At 34.6% G+C, this 26,566-nt stretch overlaps 1 protein-coding gene across 1 annotated transcript; it reads right to left on the bottom strand.

Moving 5' to 3' along the window:
• Nucleotides 1-4,649: 4,649 nt before the first annotated feature.
• Nucleotides 4,650-25,222, bottom strand: MS3_00005982 (uncharacterized protein). Its single transcript, XM_051214066.1, has 2 exons — nt 23,813-25,222; nt 4,650-6,858 (listed from the first exon to the last, which is right to left on the bottom strand). The coding sequence occupies exons 1-2, from the start codon at nt 24,802-24,804 to the stop codon at nt 5,472-5,474; spliced, it is 2,379 nt and encodes a 792-aa protein (XP_051067187.1). The 5' UTR covers nt 24,805-25,222; the 3' UTR covers nt 4,650-5,471.
• Nucleotides 25,223-26,566: the final 1,344 nt, after the last annotated feature.

Raw genomic sequence — 26,566 nt, forward strand, 5'->3', positions numbered from 1 at the left:
TCCTTCGGAAGCCACGAGGCCGATGCCCCTTCTAACAACCAGAGCAACAATTTTTATAGGTACATGGAACGTTCGAACAATGTGGGAAACCGGGAAGACCAGTCAAATAGCAATGGAAATGAGGAGATACAACTTAGCAGTACTGGGAATCAGCGAAACCCACTGGACCCAAGCTGGACATAAAAGGCTAGCTACGGGAGAGATGCTGTTATACTCCGGTCACGAAGAGGACAATGCTCCACACAAACTCAGGGAGTCGCTCTTATGCTGTCCAAAGTAGCACGAAATGCACTTGTAGGATGGGAATCTCACGGATCCGGAATCATCAAAGCATCATTCAAAACAAAGAAGGAGGGGATCTTAATGAATATTATCCAATGTTATGCACCCACCAATGATAGCAACGACGACATTAAAGATCAATTCTATTAGAGGCTGCAATCAATCATAGAGAAGTGCCCAAGAAAGGACCTAACTATTCTGATGGGAGATCTAAATGCCAAAGTCGGAATAGACAACACTGGATATGAAGATATTATGGGACGACATGGACTGGGAGAGAGAAACGAAAATGGAGAAAGATTTGTAAATCTATGTGCATTCAACAAATTGGTCATAGGAGGCACAATATTTCCACACAAGCGTATACACAAGGCTACATGGATCTCACCGGACCACACTACAGAGAACCAGATAGATCATATTTGCATCAATAAAAAATTCCGAAGGACAATGGAAGATGTGAGAACCACCTAGTTGTAGCCAATTTAAAACTGAAGCTAAGAAAGAACTGGACAAGTGGACAAACAGCACTACAAAGGTTCAATACAGCCTTCCTTCGAGATACAGACAAACTCAATGAATTCAAGATAGCTCTCAACAACAGGTTCCAAGCCTTACAAGATCTACTGAAAGAAGAAGAAACTAGTATGGATGACAGTTGGAAAGGGATCAAGGAAGCATTAACGTCAACGTGTCAAGAGGTTCTGGGTCTAAAGAAATATCATCATAAGGAATGGATCTCTACAGAAACACTGGACAAGATCAAAGATAGAAAGAACAAGAAGGCAGCAATAAACAACAGCCGAACACGAGCAGAGAAAGTCCAAGCACAAGCTGAATACATAGAAGCAAACAAGCAAGTGAAGAAAAGCATTAGAGCTGACAAGAAGCTATACGTAGAAGAACTAGCAACGACGGCGGAAAAAGCTGACAGGGAAGGAAATATGAAACCATTTTACGATACAACGAAGAAACTATCAGGGAAATACAGTAAACCAGAAAGATCGGTCAAGGACAAAGAAGGTAAGCCAATCACCGAAATTCAACAACAGCAGAACAGATGGGTAGAGTACTTCGAGGAACTCCTGAATAGGCCGGCTCCAATGAATCCACCGGATATTGAAGCAGCACACACAGATCTTCCTATAGATGTCAATCCACCAACGACGGAAGAATCAGAATGGCCACCAGAAAAATCAAGAGCTGGAAAGCAGCAGGACCCGACAACATACCAGCTGAAGCACTGAAATCAGACATCGAAGCAACCACAAACATGCTTCACCTTCTATTCAAAAAGATTTGGGGGGTGGAGGAACAAGTGCCGATGGACTGGAAAAAAGGACACCTCGTCAAGATTCCAAAGAAAGGATATCTGAGCAAATGTGAAAACTACAGAGGCATCACACTACTGTCAATACCAGGGAAAGTCTTTAACAGAGTGTTGCTGAACCAGATGAAGGATGCAGTAGACGCCCAACTTCGAGATCAACAAGCTGGATTCCGTAAGGATCAGTCGTGCACAGACCAAATTGCGAAACTATGGATCATCGTCGAACAATCAGTTGAGTGGAACTCATCACTATATATCAACTTCATTGATTATGAAAAGGCATTTCACAGTGTAGATAGGAGAACGTTATGGAAACTTCTTTGACACTACGGAGTTCCTGAGAAGATTGTCAATATTATCCGGAAATCATACAACGGACTGCAGTGCAAGGTCGTGCATGATGGACAGATGACAGATGCATTCCAAGTAAGGACCGGAGTCAGACAAGGCTGTTTACTCTCTCCCTTCCTCTTTCTTCTGGTGGTCGACTGGAATATGAAGACCTCAAAATCTGAGGGAAAACACGGCATACAATGGACAGCTCAGAATCAATTAGACGATTTGGAATTTGCAGATGACCCAGCCATCCTATTGCATACACATGAACAAATGCAGATAAAGACAGCCAGTGTAGCAGCAGTCTCTGCATCAGTAAGCCTCAGCATACACAAGGGGAAAACCAACGTCCACAAATTCAAAGCGGAGAACAGTAATCCAATCACTCTTGATGGCGAAACTCTGGAAGATGCAGAATCCTTCACATACCTAGGAAGCATCATCGATGAACAAGGAGGATCAGATGCAGATGTAAAGGCAAGGATTGGCAAAGCAAGGACAGCATTCCTACGATTGAAGAACATATGGAACTCAAAACAACTTTCAACTAACATCAAAGTGAGAATCTTCAATACCAACGTCAAGACAGTTCTACTGTATGGAGCGGAAACTTGAAAAAACTACTACAAACACCATCAAGAAGGTACAAGTATTTACAAATAGTCGTCTACGCAGGATACTCAACATCCATTAGCCGGATACCATCAGCAACAACATGCTACTGTGGGAGAGAACAAACCAGCTTCCATCTGAAGAGGAAATTAGGAAAAGACGATGGAAATAGATAGGACATACACTATGCAAATCGTCAAACTGCATCACGAGACAAGCCCTAACTTGGAATCCTGAAGGAAGGCGGAAAAGAGGAAGGCCAAAGAACACATTACGTCGGGAAATAAAAGCAGATATGGAACGGGTGAATAACAACTGGATAGAGCTGGTAAGAATTGCCCAGGATAGGGTTGGATGGAGAATGCTGGTGAGCGGCCTATGTTCCTTCACGAGGAGTAACAGGCGTAAGTAAGTAAGTAAGTAAACAATATTTACGCACTAGATGATGGGGGAAATTTTCGGGAAATGCTGAATACTTGGCACCTTTTGAACACTGGAAAAGTATGAACCAACACGAAATGAATTGAGTTCAGTCATATTCGAATTATAGTCACTAAGAAAGCTAAGTGAACTATAAGGATATGTGAATGGACATTCGCCATAACTTCTGACATACAGGGAACTTGAATCGTAACTTATTAATGTCTTTGATATACTAGGCTATTTAATATAACTTGGTGATGGTAACATGTGAGTCCGGTTATTATTTGTTTGACCTTGTGGATAAGGTATCGGAATTGCTTGGTTAAATGTGAACAGACTATAATCTATGAGCCATTTTTGGGAGATACTAAAGTAGCCTTAAGAGAATTCAACTATTCAGTATGGTCAAAACAGGATTATGAATTAGAGTGAGATGTTGGGATTAGGGTCAGAGCTGGTAATTACGTTTAAAAATCAGAACTAAATTTCTTATGATGCACTGACACCGGTTGTGATGCTAAAAGCCTATTTACTTACATAGATGAATCTATTTCGTGCAAAAATCCAAGATTCGTTATTTTAAGTTTGACTGGTCCATCCATATCTTCGTCTAATAATTTGCTATGCAGTCGTTGATCGGCTGTCGAACTGTATCTTCTCCCACGAACCAACGGGGAAAAACAAGAGGAATAGTTACGCTAACCTGCATCTCAGAACAATAGTTAATTAGAAATTCTCATGCCTAAATATATGAACAACTATACCACAGTGCACCATAATTTCATAGAATACAATTCGTGCCGAAAACAAAATTTCTGGAGATTATTCACTGTGTAGTTTACATCAAGAAATAATTTTGGCTAAACAATCATTAAGAATTAGGGAGAGTTGGACTGCTGTTTTGTACTAATGCTATTGAATTAGTGCTATTCTGCGTCCATCTTGTTATGTGATTGGAAACTTATAAACTATGGTTTATTTTTACTAATTCTTCTTACTGATTGTTAAAATTCAATTATTCATTTGTATTAAACTGTTGTTGCAATTAAGATTATGCAAAAAATGATGAAACGTGAAACGATGAATTGTATCAAGAGTCTGATGTGTGAAAACACTTAGAAATGTCGAGTCCTCTAGGCTAGTGACTACAATGCACTTTAATCAATAGAATCCGATCTGCACTAAAAAGGATCTAACACAGATGAAATTGATCACCAAAACAGTGATCAATCCATTGTGAATATATCTCAGTCCTACAGGAGGTCAGTTGGGGCCTGGATTGCTCAGTGGTAACGTCTTTGACTGTGAAGCTGGGTGACACAGAACCTAATCCATCAGGGAGTATCATTTCCCTTAAAAATAACAAGTGCAGTTTGCTGACGAGTATCAAATAGCACGAAACCTGGGTTCAGAGTTTCCTGTTGAATACCTCCAACCAGTATCTTATTTCAACATAGTGCATGCAATGTTGTGTCCCCTAGACTAGTGACTACATTGCAATTTGATCGATAGAATCCGATCTGCACTAAAAAGGATCTGACACAGAAGATAAGTGATCAGCAACCAGTGATCAATCCATTGTGAACATTTAGGAAATGTTTTAAACAAAATAGAAACCACAATGACACCTTTGATATCCTTATAAACAGAGCGATTTATACTTTATCTCTATTTAAAAAAAAGTTATTTATAATACATCATATAAATAAAGAAAGAAAAGAAACGAATTAGATAACACTGAATCATATTGAATAAAGATATTGATTTGTAAACTAAACCATCACCCATTTATAAAAGTGATCCTAAATAAGATTTTTTTGTAATAATAATCATTAGTGATCCATTTGTTACTATGATTCTATACAATTACAGTTTGATCAAAACACTAGAAAAATCATTGAACTTTTAATAGAATATCATTGATAATGCAAAGTTTCATTCATAAAATAGATTGAAATGATTTATATTCATAAAAATAATTATCATTTATGATGAGAGTAAATCATTGGATTAACTCCGCATGGAGTCTCTCCGGGGGCTACTGCCGGTCGCAAGCCCGGATAAAAGAGGAGGGTTGGGTATGGAGTTGGCGACCTCATCCCGTAGAAAACTAACTCGCTAAAAAGAAACGCTAACCAGAAAAAATAAGCATTGGATTCTAACAACAACAACAACGAAAAAGAAAACAAAAAAGAAGAAAAGAATGTACAATAATCGAAAGGGATGAGTTAGTATCCAGGCGAAATATACATGTGTGTATATGTAGTTATTTGGTAAATGAGTGTTTCATGTATTGTTTTGTTTTCTTTCTTTTTGTTTTACATTATACCCTTCTACTATTGATGGTTGTTTATTTAAAGATTTCAATAAATATAGAAAAAGAGATTGAGGATGAGTAAAGGAGAGATGAAGAATATGATCAATGATTGTACAAAAAGCAAATAGGGATTAAATGTTTTTCTGTATCTGTGTCTGTGTCTCTGTGTCATTATGTTTTATTGTTATTGACATTTGTCATTGTTGAACTCACTATAGATTTAGCATTGAATAAAGCTTTTTGTAAATAACGTGACATTTTTCTATTTCGTATTTTACGTTTAGCAGTACGATGTAATTGTTTCACCATAGATAATTGATCAGCATGTGCATAATATAATAAAAAATGATTCACTAATACAGGTATTGTATAGGATACTAATAATGTACCTAATATAATACATGCTGTAGCAACTATATAACCTCCTGTATTATTTGGTACTAAATCTCCATAACCAACAGTAGACATAGTGATTAATGCCCACCAAAAACCTTTTGGTATATCGGTAAATGTTGGATCCACGAAATAAATTGCTGCACCAAAAAATAATGCACTTACTAAAATTAATATAATAATAATCGATAAATCTGTAATAGTTGTCCGTATAGTATAAAATAATACCCTTGTCCCTCTATGTCGTCTTAATAAACGAAATAATCTTAATACAACAAATACTTTTAAAATGATAAAATATTCTTCTACTTTGAGGATACGAATTAACCACCATATTGAATCTGGATTAGTATGATAATGATTATCATTATTATAAGTATAAACTAATTCATAAAAGATAAATTCACAATAGAATGGTACTAAGGATAAAATATCAATCAATGTAGATAATGAAAAGAACCAAATTAGAAAACATGGACAAAAGATCATTCGTATTAATACATCAATAGTAATAGCTATAGAAAAGAAAATATCCATTTGTACAAGCCATTTAGATGGTAATGTAAAATAACTATAATTTGTTTTATCTGATTGATTAAATAAAGTGATAATTTCTAAATGATTATTTGTATAATCAATAATGGTATCATTATAAGCATCTGTATATCCAGTAATATTCATATAAAATGGGATACGATATTCTTTCACTGTAGATAACATAAATACACCAACAGCGGATGTTATAATTAAGGTTTCATAAATAAAATAAAAATGTCTTAACCATATTAAATAAATTGATTCATGATTATTCATTGAATAGCAACTAGAACATTTTGTATATTTATTGATTTTTTCATGACAACAATGATTAATTGATTGAATTGTTGTAGATAAATGAAATGATTTTGATTCTAAACTATCATCAGATTGTTCATTACTAATAGAATAATGATTGATTGGATTTATTGATTTCTGATTTGAATTAAAACTATGATTATCATTGGAATTTGATTGATCACTTGTTGAACTATAATCATTACAGAATAATTCATTAGGTGTATATTGTTTTCTATGTCTATAATTACTAAAACGTGAATGTATAAGTCTTGGTGATATATCTATAACAGACCAAATTTTTTCACGAAATAATTGCCAACGATAAGATCTATTAAGGAAGAAAACAGAAGAAAGAAGATCGATATTCTGTTCTAGGGGAAAAAAAGCGGAACAATTTTTTTTCAAAATTCAATAATAAATTGATGGAAAACATAAGATAGATGGTAGAAGTTTGTGCTGACGATGAAGTCGTTCAGAAGAACGATGAAATCTCCACGATCAAATCATCCAATTCAGAGAACAAAACATCATCAAAATCATTATGCGTTAAAATAACCAATCATGATTTTACCATTTCCACTCCCACTATTCCTTCTATAGCTTAATATTCGAGACTTGACCAACAACTCATCTGACCTGTACTGTTAAAATTGAGCAGATATAAGCTAAGCTTCTATTAGTCTGTTACAAGTAGGATTTTCTTCACGTCTTGCCTTGAGAAACGTGGATGAGTTAAGCGAATGTCTGGAGCTTTAACCGCGTTCATGGATATGGAAAATCCTGATTCCTAACCAATGGTGCATATAGGATGCAGGATCCTAAAGAAACAAATGGTTTATGAACCAATGGTTAGTCACCAGCTACTATGAGACTGCATCTCTTAAAGTTGGTCCACTGCCTTGTGGACTAGACCCTCAAGCAATGTCTCGGGGTGTGGCCCACTGAGAAAACCACCTGTTTCGTTTTGAGCACCCAGGCAGTGTTTCAGCACAGGCTGAAATTAAGTGACTTGTGTGACGCATATATAATCGGTGCCACTCTGTACTAATATTTATGTGTTCTAATAATAATAACGATGAGCTGAATAAAAAATGTCTCGTATGTTAGATTATCTGAGATACAACTTAAGATAGAACCATTTCGAAAGCTTACTCTTTGTAATACATTTTCCATCATAAAAATGTCATCATAGTAACAGTAAGTTAGATGAACTAATGAAAATAATCATTTCCAAACAGACTGTACTAAACAGAAAATGCACTTAGTGAACAGAATCAAAAGTTTTATACTTTTTCATTTATATGTTAGTTTAGTATGGTAGTTATCAGTCGTGAAATTTCCATTATTGTCCTCATAAACACTCAACAGAGCTTACTGTAAATACATTTGAATTAGTCTATGATGAAAGTTAAATAGATATAATAGCGGAATAAAAATCTTTTCTTTTTCTACGGTATACTATGTTTAAATGATAATACAACCGGTGATTGAGATTGTGCTATCCCCAGACTGGATACTCCATCGATATGCTGTACACAGACTGAGAATTAAATTTTATTTTTTTCAACCTTCTGTTAAATTCTCAATACATTTGGATTCATAACTGCTTGCCTCAGTATTTAAACAGCTACATAATGACCAACGAGCATAGTGAAATAACTTCGAATAATAATCATGGCGTATTGTGTTGTTACTTTGTCCGCTTTATTAAAATCACTCATACTAATAACTGAGTGCAAATGAATTAAAATATGCAATATAAAATGTAAAATTGCTGTGGGAGAGAACAAACAAGCTTCCATGTGAAGAGGAAATTAGGATATCATGTTGGAAGTGGATAGCACGTACATTAAGAAAATCAACAAAGTAAATCACGAGGTAAGCACTAAATTAGAATCGTAAAGGGAAACGGAAAAGAGGAAGGCTAAAGAACACACTGCGTCGGGAATTGAAAACAGACATGAAAAAGATTAATAGCAAGTGAAAAGAACTGAAAAGGATTGTCCAGGACAGAGTCGGATAGAGAATGCTGGTGGATGACCTGTGCTCCTCGATTAGGGGTGATAGGTATAGGTAAGTAAGTAATATAAAATGTCAAAAGTTATTTTCTTTCTAGTTTTAAGGAGATCTATTTACTGAATTCTATAACTAACTACTTTGTGTACAAGCATACCGTTGCTTACCAGATACCTTGCCTGTTTCCATAAACACATTAAGTTTCGTAGAACATATGTCTGGATAATCATTCAAGTAAACACTCAGGTATTATGTTCGCTTCCTCTCTCTCTCTCTCTCTCTCTCTCTACATATATATATATATATATATATATTGGATCGATTTCAATGTGCTTGTTGATTGCTGATCGACCTAAGTGCCAAGCTTCTAAAAATCCTCTGGTGTTTTTGGAATTTCCTCTATCCAAGATTTCCACATTTTTCCAGTCAAATGAGTGTCCGCAGTTGTCTATGTGCATTGTTGTAAGTGAGGAAATATCATGGGATTTGACTGGTAATTAAGGTCTAAAGGACAAGCTGTGAACCATATATGGACAAATTCAAACACTTCACTTCTCTCTGAAGTTTGTGCTGATGACGATGTCGTTCAGATGAACGATGAAAGCTCCACAATCAAACCATCCAGCTCAAAGAACAAAACTCCATTCAACAAGTTCCATTTATACCATAACATTCACAGCCAAGATTTTGAAAAAGTAACAAAAGTCTTAACTCTATTTTGAATAATTCATTTACAAATATAATATGTAGAGAAAATTCATCTAATTATTACATCATAGAACAATCTAATGAATAGAGGATGTTTGATAGAAGAAATAAACTGTTATAATGATGGAAAACTTTCCATAGAAATTGCGTAGAAGTTATAATCTTGTTACATTTTACAATGATGACTATTTAGAATCTATTTACCTAAAATCTGAATATGAATGGATCAATAATCGTACAAATATGTACTCAATGAATGTATCAACTAGAGAATTCATGATCTTTGATTGAACATGTTTATATCTGCGCGAAGTTTAAATGTTTACCATGAGTTTAAAAAGAATTAAATGGGTTTTATCAATTTAGGAGGAAAACCTTATATTTATAAGCTAAATCAATTGATAATGTAGTTTGTATTTAGACAATATTCAGTGATCATATGATACTTAATAGAATTTAGAGCCCCAATTTCACTGATAAATATTTGATAGTTGAATTTATGAGTCAATTAAAGCTAGAATACCCTGAAAAACATGAAAGTATTGTACGGCTGTTTTGTTCTAGTATGAGACTCTTGAGCTCAGTGTTCGAATCCCGCGGGGCGGGATCATGGGTTCACATTGTTGAGGAGTCACATACCAGAACAAAACAACCGTCCAAGTTTGCCATGGTGATCTAGCTTTAATTGACTCATGAATTCAATTATTAAATTACTAAAAATCTCCACAAAACCCCCTTCTAATTATATTCAATTATCATTGGTAATGTGAACGAAAATTTTCTAACTTATATTGTCAATAACATAATGTACTTTATAATGTTTACCTTTCTTTGGCAGTGTATTATTTTCAAGTGTATGTTTATGATTATAGAGGTTTAGTGAGGCCTTTTATTTTGTCTACATTTAGACTGGACGATGTTCGTCGAAGGGCTCTCCACTTTAGTGGCCCGGGATGTGACTCCAAGTAGATCATATGAATGTTTGTTATCGCCTATCCTCGTATATAACCAATGACTTAAATCGCGTTAGTCAATAACGGAATTGAATAAGCCAAATAAAGAGAATGGACGTTTAGATACATATATTTTGTATATGAAGCGAATAGAATAGAAAGAAGCAAAACGACGCGCGATGAAGAAGACATATGAGCCAATTCCATTTGATTAAACGTTAATCAATATTTATAGTCACACAAAAAAAGGCTGCAGACATGTGATGAGCAATCGGATAAGAAGTGTACACACACCTATGCGCTCATATAAAAACAGTGACGATTGATAAGCAGATAATTAACAAGGTCTAAATGTGACTCAAATAGAATGAATAGATTGGGCTATCCGAAAGTTAGAATAAGCCATATAAGCTTAACATGTCAACCGACACTACAGAGGATTAAGAAAAGCAAAGAATGAATTGATTTGAAGTCATTCAGTATATAAGAAATTTATGATTCTATTCGAATAATTAAATGAAATATGATATGTATCATATGATAATTAAGGCGTTCTGACTGAAACAAACACAGTGTATCAAAGCCTAATGTTTAATGCAAACATTTGACATTGTCATGTGGTATCACTAAAGGTCACTTTTACTAGTCTAAGCACAATGTTAAAAGGAAGTTATTCAAACAGTGACAAAAGTTAAACCAAGTAACTTAATCTTATAAAACCAAATACTGAAAAAAATCTGCCTAATTTTGAAGATTGTTTAAAAGGTGTATTATAATGTTTAAAATAAATAATGATCAACATCAATCATTTGTCGGCGAGACTGTAATTTATGGACGAGCCAATCAGAGGCGTTTTAGAGGTTTCAAGGTTACGGCACCAACTTCAGTGCTTAATGCTAACGTACGATCGGTTCATAGGGAATTTTGTACAAAACGCGATAATTGAGCGGCTATAACAAATAAAACGGCGGGACTATAATTTGTGGACGAATCAATCAGGTATAAGATAATAGATCTCGGATTTTAACGCGAAAACCTTTCATCCATTTGGCTAAATAAATTTCTGGCATTATAGCTGATGTCAGTTTGTGATGAAAACCCTATATATAATTCCTAACTAAGACAAATTACGGCAATTATTGCGAACTGGATAATAAAACCACCAGTAACACTGGTTGCAACCAGGTACTACAATATATACGGATGTTTGGAGAGCGTACAGACTCCTATATAGACTTGGTTATATGCATCGTGTCGTTATCCACAAGTAGCATTTTGTGCACTCCACAGCTGGAGTGCACACAGGCAATATTTAATCTATGTGGTTGAGGTTGAAAGAGTTTTTGAGACTTTGTCATGGCTCCAAATGCCAACTATTCCGTAGCCATATGGATGATTTCCTCTGCTGCATGCATTAGAATTTTAGAACCTCCGAACCTCTTTCTAACTTGGATAAGTTTTTGAACCACGTATAAGAAGTGTATCCACTTTATTTCTTTGGTTTTGTATAACATATTTTTACTCTATACTGGGTGTTTGCTGACTAGCTAATATTTCTCAAGGTTACTTAAGATTCGTTCAAAGGTTATCCATAAATTAGAGTCTCGCTCATTTGTCTAGTCCTTAATCATGATAGAATCTTATCTGTTAAGTGCTGATATTAAAAACACAAAGTTTAGTGAACGGCTCTCTTTTTAACTAATTTGTTATCAAGTTGTACAAATCGCATATCAGTCAGTCAGTCAGATACAAAGTAGGACCAGCTACATATATGTATCGGTTCAAGTTGCTATACCACATTAGCACAGCAAGATGAACACCAAATTCATAGGAGCAGTTAATTCAATGGTAGTAATATATAAGAAAAAAGGATTATATATAAGAATATGATACAGGGAGAAAGAATTAGTTCGTAGAAAGAAAGGTTTAAGACAATCTTATATGTAAACACTAGTTCCGTCAGGATATGTGAACAAGGAATAAACTTGGTGATGTGATCGAAAGATTATAATACCGGATTGCGTCACATGAATAATAGGCTGTAGCTAGCGCTCACTTTCAACTCATATACGAGAACATATCCCAGTGTGGTTCTACAAGGGTGAGAGGAAAGTATTTAAAAGTTCCATTCTTGAACATCTAATCGATTCTAATCATTTTACTTATACACAGGCTGATTTTAAATTTGTGTATATAATTCGTCTAAATCTACTTAGAGATCTGCGTATCCAACTCCTTAAAACAACAGAAGCTCTTACTATCTATGATCTCTAGTCAGAATTGTGCGTACAAAAGAAGTACATCTTATTGTTAAATTGTTCTATCCTAATGGTGTAAATGAATCAAAACTATATGAACTTACGAAAGTATAGACTATAAAATCATGACATTTCTTATCATTCAGACATCATTGAATGATATTCAGGTTATACTGCAATGAGCAGAACACCCGTGGGGACAATCGAATGTATTTAACACAAAATTACAGGACTTTTTAATAAAATCTAACAATCATATAGTAAATGTTTAATGTAAAAAATGTCCATCAGTTGTCTCATAATGACTCAGAATTCATTGTTCTTGCATTTTCATACCAATTGCATTCTGTTTCTATTCTTTACTGTTCGATCCTCTTATCTCTCTGTTGCCAGACCTTCTGTTCACGATTAACATCATCTACTACTTACGTCAATATAAGTAGTACACACCATAATACAAGTTAGATATATGTAAACTGATTAGATAGGAATATGTATAATTATGAAGTGGTTCAAATCAGTTTAGAAGAATAAATATCTATATATAACTTAATGAAAAATACTAATAAGCATGAAACATTATACCAGTTATCATCAACCTACTCACATCCCTATTCATGATATAAAATCTTTTATGTTTGTAACTATGATTATTGAGTATTACTAACCATTTCATAATTACTTACTTACTTACTTACGCCTATTATTCCTCGTGAAGGAACATAGGCCGCTCACCAGCACTCTCCATCCAATCCTGTCCTGGGCATTTCTTTCCAGCTCTATCCAGTTGTTATTCACCCGTTCCATATCTGCTTTTATTTCCCGACGTAATGTGTTCTTTGGCCTTCCTCTTTTCCGCCTTCCTTCAGGATTCCAAGTTAGGGCTTGTCTCGTGATGCAGTTTGACGATTTGCATAGTGTATGTCCTATCTATTTCCATCGTCTTTTCCTAATTTCCTCTTCAGATGGAAGCTGGTTTGTTCTCTCCCACAGTAGCATGTTGTTGCTGATGGTATCCGGCGAATGGATGTTGAATATCTTGTGTAGACAACCAATTATACATACTTATACCTTCTTGATGACGTTTGTAGTAGTTTTTTCAAGTTTCAGCTCCGTACAGTAGGACTGACTGCCTTGAAGTTGGTATTGAATATTGTGACTTTGATATTGGTTGAAAGTTGATTTGAGTTCCATATGTAAAATTCGGCCCTTGCTTTACCAATCCTCGCCATTACGTCTGTATCTGAACCTCCTTGTCCATCGATGATGCTTCCCAGATGTGTGAGAGATTCTACATCTTCCAGAGTTTCGCCATCGAGAGTGATTGGATTGCTGTTTTCCGCTTTGAATTTGAGGACCTTGGTTTTCCCCTAGTGTATGCTGAGGCTTACTGATGCAGAGACTGCTGCTACACTGGCTGTCTTTATCTGCATTTGTTCATGTGTATGCGATAGGATGGCTGGGTCGTCTGCGAATTCCAAATCGTCTAATTGATTCTGAGCTGTTGATTGTATGCCGTGTTTTCCCTCAGATTTTGAGGTCTTTATAATCCAGTCGGCCACCAGAAGAAAGAGGAAGGGAAAGAGTAGACGGCCTTGTCTGACTCCGGTCCTTACTTGGAATGCATCTGTCATCTGTCCATCATGCACAACCTTGCACTGCAGTCCGTTGTATGATTTCCGGATAATATTGACAATCTTCTCAGGAACTCCGTAGTGTCAAAGAAGTTTCCATAATGTTCTCCTATCTACACTGTGAAATGCCTTTTCATAATCAATGAAATTGATGTACAGTGACGAGTTCCACTCAACTGATTGTTTGACGATGATTTCATAATTAACTTCAATTAATTTTATAACAAATACACATAATTGAATATTCTTATTTTATATTTTATTCGTTTTATATTAATTTAGACCGAAAAAATTAAATTAAAACAAAAACATAATACACATTAATTGTCATTGTAAACTACATTTATCTAGTTTACTAGTTTTATGCAAATTACCAAGTCTTTTTTTTGGTGTCTTTTTTGTTGTTGTTGTTTTGGTGGTGGTGGTGATGATGATGGTTGTTGTTGTGGTTGCTTCTCATTTCGAATTTTGTTTGTTTTTTCAAGATGAAAATTACTGAAAATTTCCAATGCAAATTTTTGTTGTTGTTTAATTTGAAGATTGAAAATAAATAACTTTTTTTTTGTTAAAGTTTTTTTTTGTTTCTAACCACCCACGAAAAGTGAATTTTGTAAATTTTGAAGTTATTTAGTGTGTTACGTTGTTAAGATAATATTGGAAACTTCATTACTCTCTATCCCTCTCTCTCTCTCTCTCTCTAGTTCACACATGCTTATACGCACATGTTAGCACAAATAAGTGATCACATAAACAAGCGCGCACACACACACATCTATCACACATTTTGAATTTAAATAATGGCAAATAAATTCGAAAGAATGAAGTATTTACATTGGTGAATTAACCACACACAGAAATCGATCTAACGACTACTACTACTACTACTACTAATAATAATAATAATAATAATAAGAGAGCGATTATCCAGAAGTGTTTTGTTATTAACTATTAATTGTAAGCTCCTAGAAATTGAATTACCAACCAAAATCTTGAATGACATTTAATTATATCATTTTATTCATGATTTAAATATGTAAACATACTTTCTACTTCTCATTTATCAAGATCATCAATAGTATGCTCATTATAGAACATGTTGAATGAATAATCTATTTTTTCGTCAACATAATAACATTGTAAACAATTGTGATTATGTGTAATAACTGTTTTTTCCCTTTGTAATATATGTTTCAACCAGGTCTGTTGTGAGATATCAACTCACTGAAGAAAATGGTGTACGGTGGTGTAACTTCGTTGATTGGTTGAAGTTAGACATTAACACCGTTGGATGACGGCCGACTCAGTGGTCTAATGATTAAGCGCCTGACGCGAGACTGATAGGTTCTGAGTTCGAATCTCACGGGAGGCGAGATCGTGGATGCGTACACGAGAACTGTCTTGACGTTCATATTAAAGATTCTCAATTTGATATTAGTCGATAGTTGTTTTGAGTTCCATCAGTTCTTAGACTGTGGAAGTGCGGCTCTTGCTCTGCCAGTCCTCGCCTTTACGTCTGCATTAGATCTTATATGTTCATCGATGATGCTGTCCAGGCATGTGAAAGTTTCCACATATTCCAAAACTTCTCAATCAAATGTGATTGGGTTGATGTTCACAGTGTTATATTTCAGGATTTTGAATTTTTCTCTGTGTATGTTGAGGTTTACTGCTTCAGAAGCTGCTGCTACACGAGTTGTCTTCATCTGCATTTGTTCGTGTGCATAGGATAGAAAGACTTGGCCATCTGTGGAGTTCAAATCGTCCAGATCCATCCAAACTGTCCATTGTATTCCATGTTTCCTCTCAAATGTGGATATCTTCACAATCCTGTTGAACACCAGAAGAAAGAGGAAGAGGTAGAGTAGACAGACTTGCCTGACTCCTGTCCTTACCTGGGATGCATCTGTCAGCTGTCCTCCATTCACGACGTTGCAATGTAGTTCGTCATATGAATTCCGTATGATGTTGACAATTCTCTCAAGCACACTATAGTGCCAAAGAAGCTTCCATAAAGTCTTGCTATCCGCACTGTCGAATTTCATTTGAATCTATCTCCCATGATTTCTCATCCTTTTTTCCTAAAACATTTGTCTAAATAATAGTTACTGTATGTTTGGAAGCTTAGATGATTTCAGAGTTGAAAGATTCTGAACATATAACATTAAGATTTTGACGGTTACTATGAAAAACAAAATAGTTTTAAAGGACTTAGTTATGATAAGTAGCTTTAGAAAAAAGTCTATGTACCATGGGAATAAGCCCAAATACCTTATTTCTTATATCATTTCGTAGCATTAAGAATTTTCATATTAGATAAATGGTATTTTTGGAAACAAAAAATAACATAATTATGATGTATCCATTCAATAGGTTAATCACGATAATACATTGATGAAAAACAAGAATAATGAACAAAGATATAAAGAGTCAATGTAATAAAAGATATCAGATTCAGTAAAAGAAACGACTAAATCGAAAATTGTTAAGACCCGATAAACATAATGAATGGTAACTTTTGGGATCCATTCATGGACCAATACTGTGCGCATATTTTTATCGTATGATTGTTATTTAACTAAACTATGCATATTCATGTCCCTCTCATTATGAGCTTTATTTTGACCTATGAACTATTATTGTACGATTTATCATTCTTGAGTTATGGCCTGTCTATCAATTACTATCTCCCACATTTACGGCCACATCGGGCTAATTCTTGTACAAATGTTGTTTCATATTTTATTGGTACGATGTGGTCTTTCTGGTTGGTATTTAAACCCAGTATGTTTGAAGTATAAGAATTCATATTGCAGAGGCTGAGATTGGTGTTCTGGACTTAACTGGCTGGGCTAGGCCGGAAGCAAGGCCAATCAGAACTCTAGGCTGCTTGCACGTGTTTTACACGTCTTTGATCCGATCGATAAGTCACTGCCATCTAATCCGCGGTCGTAAGTTATGAAAAAAATATATACAGAATAGTTATTGATTAAAATCCATGAGTCTAGGAAATGATCCGATAAAGTTGAGATCTAAACAACTCATTATTTAATATTCAAATCTCAACCTACTACTTCATATTAAAAATGCGTGCATTTTTCATATCCACACTCTGACTCACAAATGAATACAATGACAGGTCTGTTGTGAGATAGGAATTCACTGAAGACAATGGTGTACGGTGGCGCAACTTCGTGGATTGGTTGAAGTTAGGCATTAACACCATTGGATGCCGGCTCAGTGGTCTAGTTAGTTATGCGCCTGGCGCGAGACTAGTAGGTCCTGGCTTCGAATCTCGCGGGGTTCTAGATCGTGGATGCGCACTACTGAGGAGTCCCATACTAAGACAAAACGGCCATCTAGTGCTTCCAGATTTTCCATGGTTGTCTAGCTTCAATTGTCTCATGATTTCAATCAGTGTAATTTTTAAAAAATCTCCACAAAATCCCTTCTGACAATGACAGATTATACAAATTCATCTTTATCATTAAGAATAACTTAACATTAAAATATTCAGATCTATTATGATTTTAATTGTATCAAATATATCCTGTATTATTTCTTCTTATACTATTTAAATTTGTGTTCATTTAATGTTTGATTATTTATTTACTCTGAAGAAGTGACTCATATGAAGTTACGAAACCTTGTTAGAAATACAATTACTGTATTCATTTAATGAATAATCACTTTAATCTGTTGGAATATTTTTTTACTTTTTATTAAGAAATGTATCAATTTCAAAACGACCGTTTCTATACAGTTAAAACTGAAATTTGATTCCCTAACACACACACACATATATATAATAAAAAGGCGATTAGCTTTCATGTTGAGTATATGATTTCATAAAGTAGTTTTCTGTTTAAAATTGAATAGAATATTATCTGATAGTGATATTATCTTAAGTAAATCATCAATTCAAACAGTTAACATTGAAACATTCTGTATTGTTTATCACTCAACAACAACAACAGCAACATGAAGGATTCAAAGGTATACAGCTAAGACATAGATTTAAGTGATATGAGACAGAGTAAGATATTAAATGAACTCAGAATCCATATTTGTCTATTATGGAATTATCAAATATATAACATACAAATCAACTAACATACTACCTTTTTTAATATTCAAATCTTATTAGATGAACGAATAATATTTGATTATGTTCATTACATTTAATGTTTTATTTCAGTCTGCCAGTTAACTATAATATGGGATTAGCCATATATAGGTATGCATCGATATAAGTTGCTATATCATATTAGCATAACAAGATAAAGAGCCTTCACAAGGCTTATGTACTTCTGAGGTACGCCTTTCAATGACAGACACTGCCACAGAACCTCTCGGTCTACAGAGTCAAATGCTGCTTTCAAGTCAAGAATGACCATTGTCGGAAGCCGATAAGCATGCCTGCGTTCTAGAACCTGACGAATAGTGAATATGTGATTGATGCAGCCACGACCAGGTTTGAAGCCAGCCTGGTTTTCTTGTGTTTGCAGTTCACGAGTCTTAGTTAGGCGTCTGATAATAATTGATTCTAGTATTTTAGATGCGATATTAGTCAAACTAATCCTTCTATGGTTATCACAGGATGAGTTCGATCATTTCTTATATATTGGGACGACCAGTAATTGCGACCGGTCAGACGGGATTACGTTCAACCCCCAGATTTTCGCTAAAATACTAGTCAACATGATCGCTAAAATTGGACCACCATCCTTAAAAACCTCTGAAGCCAATCCATCTGGACCAGCTGCCCTTACTCGTTTTAGATTAGCTATAGCCTTTTAAACTTCAGCTTGAGTCGGGTGACCTACTTCATTGTTCCATTCACACTGTCTGGGAATGGTGGGTAGTTGTAGAGTAGCTGAAGGCCAGCTGAACTTTTCCTTTAAGTGTTCCTCTCATCTTTTTAAACATCTGGGCTCAAAAAAGATAACAGTGTCATCTTTTTTCGAGATTGTATCGCTTACACTTAACTTCTTAATTCCAGCTTGTTTTATTAGTCCGAAAAGCTATCTAGTGTTAGCTACAACCGCCGCCTTTTCCATCTCCTTTGCTTTCATTGCACACCACTGCTCACGGTCGTTCCTTAGACTTTCACTTAAACTAAATGTGATTTGTTTTCGCTGTTCATCATATTTCGTGCCCGATGGAATAAGTTTACGAGAATCTATTAGTGTAATAGACTTAGTAGGAATTCATTGGTTTTTCGTCATTCTTTGCTTAAAAATATGTTTTACCACTGAAACTATTCACTGATATATATGATCAGGTTTTTCTTTTCTTACTTGGTTATTTTATATGACCTATATTACCTACTTTTTTTTCAAAGTATATTTCACATTTAGATTGTATCGTTTATAATTTTGTATAAGAATATTCAACTGAAAAGTTAATTTTAAAATATCATAATCTACCAAGAAAGAAAAAAGTTCAACGACTCTGTTTAACCCACTAACAAAAAAGAAAATACTTTCAAGTTAAATAAGAGAGAAATATGAAATAAAGTAGGAATTGATAACCTTGATCTCTTTTTTTTAAGAATAATAAATGAAGATTATGTTAATCGTAAGAAATGACTAGTGGTTGTTCAATGACATAAGTCAGTCAGTTACAACAGAGGATCAACCATATATATACATCGGTCTGAGTTGTCATACCTCATTGGCACAACAAGATGAACATCGGATTAATAGAAGTAGTTAACTCAATGGTGGTAATATATAAAAGAAAAAGTGCATATAAGGATATAGGATTAGTTCGTAGAAAGAAAGATATGAAGCGATTTTAATCTCGCAGTTTAAGGGAAGATAGAGCGTGTATACACCTCAGTCAGTTAGTAACAACGTAGAACTTCGTAGGTTCGCACATCAGTTCGAGTTGCCACACCACATTAGTACACAGATACAATTGTCGATTCAAATCCCTTAGTGGTAGAGGTAGTAAGAGTATAAACAGTAATCGGAAACGTTAGGGCTTGAAGATGTTTTCCAAGGAGTATAATCCAGTGAAATAAATTTGGAAAGACGATAAAAGGAACATGAATTCAGAAGATTAGAATTTGGGAGAACACAAAGAGTGGATGCACTCGCCCAATCGCAAACGACTTTGGGGCCACGTCATTCAAGGTCTCTATCCATCGGTTGCTATCATCTCGCGGATCCCAATCAGGTAGTCTACACCTACCAACATGGCTCAGTTCACTTGTCAGTGACTTCATGGATTTGTGCCATGTTTTGGTCTGACTGCCCCTAGCTTTCTTCCAACCTACTCCTACACCACAAAACATCGCTCGTCGGGGCAGTCGGTGGTTGGACATACGTAACACGTGTCCCAGTCATCTCAACTGTTGAAGTTTCACTACTTCATCAATTGATTTGTTATCCTTACCTAGTATCCGTTTCCTAACAACTGCATTAATTACTCGATGGTCCCAGGATATACGAGCAATGCTTCGAAGACACCTGATCGAATACTAGAAACCTATGAATATCCTCTACTGTTACCGGCCACGTTTCGCTGCAATAAAGTAGGACAGAACGAACTGCTGCGCATCCACAATTCCACAAGTGGGATTCGAAACACAGGGCCTTCATTCTCTGGTGCAAACGATAAACGTTTGGACCACTGAGCCGGTATCCAACGATGTTAATGTTTAATATCAACCAATCCACGATATTGAGCGACCATGTTTTATTGTCTTCGGTGGGTATCTGTCTCACACCCAACAGGTTTGAACTCCACTGGTCACGGCTTCTAACTAGAACTCAGAGAAGTTCCTCTCAAAGCTAGTCACCAGTGGATACATGATAATTATCAGTAAAGGGTTTTGAAGATTGTTGACTTTTAGTTGAGTTCATGAACCGACCAATATTAGACCACCATTTAAAACCTGAAAGCACTTGAGTTCGCGCAAGACCAAAGGTCCTCGGTTTCAAATCCCGCATATAGGATCGCGGATGATCACCGCTGAGGAGTCCCAAACTGGGGCGAAGGGACCGTCCAGTGTTTTCAGTTTTTCAGTCGTTCATGATCTCAATTAAAACTCAACAGTCTTCACAACCCTATGTTGATAAAACAAGAATAAATAACGTGTTAAATTAATATGGATTCGTGTATTGTACGAATTCACTTCAGGTGCTTATAGCATCCAAACAATAAGGTTAGTTCTTTAAAGTCAATATGCACACTCTATATATTATTAATAAAGATAAGCAAAAGATGTTATAATTCCCCCATATTTATTCTCTTATTATTATTATTCACTTATATAATATAAAGTATGTACGTTGGTTTGAAAAAAATGAACCCTATTGTTTCACTGATGTAAGTAGCTCGAGAAAATCCACAAAACTAACATTTATCATCTGTTGAAGGTTCCCACACTAGGACGCAACGGCCATCCAGTGCTTCTAGGTTTTCTATGATGGTTTAACTTTAGTGGACTCATGAATTTAACTATTAAATATATTTCGATAATGCAATGAGAAGACGTAGTTTATCAGAATTTTGTGATATATTTGCGCAATACATTTCGAACAATCTGATCACACATCATATACTTGTTAAGAACATTTATATATGAAAATTAAAAGGTCAACTAGACAAGTTAAAGGTAAGTCACAACAAAGGGAAAATATTAAAGTACACAAAAACAAATGTGATTACCACTTTAGATAGTAAATCAGTACTGCCAGGGTAGGTTAAGTGTAAGCACAAATTATTTTTGAACACATAAAGGGGGTTTCAGTTTTCGTATAGCCAAGGATTCAATGAACCTTAATATACGTCCTTGAAGGCTTTTGTACAACACAACAAATGCTGATTTGATATCAACCTTATGACCCGTCTCAATCAAGTGTTTCGCAATGGATGATGATGTCTGTCTATCCTGTGATCTCATTTCACCGCTGGAATTCATCTGATTTTGCAACCATTTTGGTATATGTAATTTGAATAAATAGTAATATTAATCTCTTCTAAAAAGTGTTGTTGGCAGAGGGCATTCGAACCCAGGACTTTCGGTCTCGTGCACGACTACCCAACCTTTAGACTATTAAGATGTCGTCCTACTCTTTTAAAAAGTACTCAGTATTATATATTACTATCAAACTATTTTAACTGATAGTTTGACACCGTATCATAATCGAATTGTGTTTAAATTCAAACACTTCAATTGAATGAATCTCCACTAAATAGTTCCTTTGAAATGAATCAATTCAAAATAGAAATTTATCTTATAAAGTGGTTAGTTACAGAAATTTTCATTGAAATAAATAGAAGTGAACACTAAATAGTTTTATGAAAATTAATGTTAAATAGATCTACTTGGAATCCTCCTAAAGCTACTGTTGGCCCTGACGCCAAGTAAAAGGGGATTGGCTGTGCGATTAGCAACCCTGTCGAAGACACTTATGTTGTTTTATTTATATCTTTGAATCTTCCCATTATTGTTGGTGAGGAGTTCAGCTTATCAGTTTCTTTTCGTAAATATGCATCCGAAGTAGATTACCTCAATATTTTTAGTAAAGTGAGTTAGTAGTTGCCGATGAGATTCGGCACGCGCGTTTTATTCTACTTCAAGGCTCATTATTTGAATGTACCTGCGTGGATCGGTAAAGCAAAAGCAGCATATCTACAGTTGCAGAACATCTGGAACTCAAAACAATTGTCAACCAACAGCAAGGTCATAATTTTCAATACAAATGTCCAGACAGTTCTACTGTATGGGGCGAGAACCTGGAGAACTACGGAAACAACCATCCACAACATACAAGTGTTTAATAAGAGTTGTCTATGCAAAATCATTTGGATCCGTTGGCCAGACACTATCAGCGACAGCTTGCTATAGGAGAGAACAAATCAGATCCCAGCGGAAGACAAAATCAGGAAGAAGCTTTGGGAGTGAATAGGACACACATTGAGGAAAGCACAGAACTGCATCACAAGACAAGACCTCACATGGAATCTTCAGGGCCAAAAAAAGAGAGGCAGACCAAAAAACACATTGAGTCAAGAAATAGAGATAGACATGAGAAGAATAACCAACAGTTGGATAGAACTAGATAGGAAGACTCAGGACAGAGTGGATTGGAGAATACTGGTTGGTGGCCTATGCTCCGTTGGGAGTAACAGGCATAAGTTAGTAAGTAAGTAAGTAGGTAAGTACCTGCAACCCAGTATTGTTTTCAACCACTAATTTTCATAATATTATTTTACACAATTAACAAGATTGTGAGGTGAAGTGAATTCATTTCATTTAAATTACTCTTAATTTTTCAACTACCTACTGATTTGTATAAATAAATAAAATATTTTACCAATACGATTTTGTGTGTATTAAATTATTTAGCTGACCAATGAAGAATAATGATAATACTAATAGTTAATTCCTACATTCAGGGAAGTAGTAGTAGTAGTAGTAGTAGTAGTAGTAGTAGTAGTAGTAGTAGTAGTAGTGGTAGTAGTAGTAGTAGTAGTAGTAGTGGTAGTAGTAGTAGTAGTAGTAGTAGTAGTAGTAGCAGTAGTAGTAGTAGTAGTAGTAGTAGTAGTAGTATCAAAAAAAAACAAGTGTAGTAATCATAAACTTGGTGGCAATATTAATATTTACCAATTCATTGATAATCAATAATTGATAAACTTATAATAATAATAACAATAATTGATTAATAGTAAAATTATTATTATATGATTGATCCACTTACTGAATCCAATAATCTGGTTGTACAGCTTCTGGTTCTAATTTCTCTTCAAATCTATGTAAAGATTCCAATTTTGATTTACTTTCCATGACTGGACCTAAACAACATCTTTGAATATCTAAACCTAATGCTATACCCCAATCATCTAATTCTTTTTCAACAAGTGGACCACACATTCCATGAGGTAAATGTAATTCACCTCTTCTTAAATAACTTAATATAAATCGAAATACTTCTGGATCTCTTTCAAAATAATATTCTTTTGTTTGTGCAATCCATATAGCATCTTCTAACATTTTACCATAGACAAATGGATCACGTTTTAATGTACTATGTCTTACATGAAATATTGTACCACTAACATTTAATCTTACAATTACTGGAGCTTTTGAAGTCCCTGTACAAGTTTTAGATAAATGATCATTTTCCATATAATGTGGTGATTGATGACAATTTCTATATGTAATTGATTCTGATTGAATAGGATTTTGTTGATTATTTAATAATTCTGATGATTGTATCATATCTGTATAGTATTCATAATCTTCATTAACTGTCACATCAGCTATAGATGAATTACATCCAGATGGACAACCAATATTAAATCGACCTAAATGATTGATATTTGATTTATGTTCAATGGATTGATTTGGTTGTTCCGATTTTAAATCATTTGAATGATTCAATAATTTTGATTGTAAATTTGTCATAAATGCAGTCACTGGTCTCCAACCAATATGATATTGAGATTTTTCACATGGAAACGATCGTTTCAATGGTAATGATGTAGAAATGTTCAATGAATCCAATTTGCATGAATTGGATCGTTTCATTAAATTCAGTTCATTATTGTTTGTATCGTTTATATCTCCTGTTATATCATTATTATTAATAGATTGATTTAAATGATTTGATTGAATTGCTTCAATGGATTTTGATATATCCTCATAACAATCATTAAAATGATCATTATTTGTAGAATTATTATTTTGCATGTTTCTATTTCATTTATTTTATTGATTATCTATAGAATCAATCATTTCACAAGTTATATATACTTAAAGTGTTTGATCATTTAAAGAAGTAGAAACATAATACATAAGATTGAACCCTTGTCAATGTAATTTAATGTTTATAAAGTAATTGTAAGATAAGTCTTCAGCAATAAGGATAAGAGGTCTAGTGACCTATATTAATCCTAGCAGTTTATAATGCTGTGGAGGTCTAATCTCGTTTTGAATATATATTAACAGAAGATGTTGATATTACGTGTTCCGGTAGAGAATTCCAGTAATTCACTACTCGGTGCAAGAAACGAAACTATGAACGTAAAGAAACGAAACTTCGGACGTAATAAGGAATAATGAATTATTCATAAAGTAAAAGAATAAACGAAATAACAATGTTTTAACAATTGATTGGTGTGAAAAAGGAATTTAATAGTTTCTTCATATAAATGTATGTGTCTTATTGTGAGCTAACCATTAATTGGTTCAAGTAAATCACTTAAACTTGAAAATATGCACACACACGCACACACATACACAAAGATTCATGCACTCAAGTTACGTTCAAGATGGTTGATATGCATATATTTCTTTAAAAATTGTGCAATGAACAAGTGTAACCACAAGTCCACTACCTACTGTACATTCCATAACATGGAATTGTACTTTCAGTTTAGTGTATATCTGACAAATTTGAAAATTTCATAAAACTAAATCAGATAAGAACTATCGATAGTTGAAAATATGTGAAATCAAATCTAAATACAATTTCATATAAATAGAACAAAATCAAAATAATTTCAATGGTTAAGATCATGAGTCAGTTGAAGCTAGACCACTATGGAAAACCTGGAAGCACTGGACGGCCGTTTCGTCCTATTGTGAGACTCCTCAGAAGTGCGCATCCACGACCTCGCCTCCCGCGAGATTCGAACCCAGGACCTACTGGTTTCGCGCCTAAGCACTTAACCAAAATCAAAATAAACTAGAGGAATTTAATTATGACATCCTGAAATTGTGTGTAACAAACAAGAATCAGATTTTTTAAAATTCTGTTCAGTGTACTTTAAGGTTTTAAATTTGAAACCAAATTAATCATTTACAGTGTACCTTTACCAGTCAATTCGTATATATTGAGTACTGAAAGAAAGATATACTTCTTTAATCTGTTAAAATTTCTGTAGTTTGATAAGCTCCTTCGTAAAGATTTTTTCAATTAGCTTTGTGTCTCCCAGTAGTGAATTACTCAATTTGTGCAACCTACATTAGATACCAGATGTTACGAGACAGTTATTTTAATAATTGACACAACCAATTAGCTGCATTCTTTGTGTTTCTTAACATATACCTTACAAATTGGGAGTACCAGCCCTATATGATTTAGATCTCTCAAACTTCTACTTTCTCTAGACTCAACAAAAAGAATTCTGGAAAACTCTAAACTTGAGGACGTATGATACGGTATTAAAGTGTGGACTTTCATGAAACATATCTCAACTCTTGTTAGGGATGCTAGATCCTCATAAATCACTTGGTAAATGTCTCATTTCTAATTCTATTTTGCAAATTTAAGTTTCTCATTTTCACGCCAAAAGTGCCTAATTTCACATTCAGCTCATATTTCCCACTTGAAAAGACCTTAAATATCACTGATTCTTCGTCTATTTTCATATGCTATTTTTGACGTCTCCTAAACACATTTTTGTTCTATACATATACGTTTGAGTTGTGTGCTTGTGTGTTCGTACTT

Source organism: Schistosoma haematobium, chromosome 2 (assembly GCF_000699445.3).
Source record: "Schistosoma haematobium chromosome 2, whole genome shotgun sequence".
Lineage (NCBI taxonomy): Eukaryota > Metazoa > Platyhelminthes > Trematoda > Strigeidida > Schistosomatidae > Schistosoma > Schistosoma haematobium.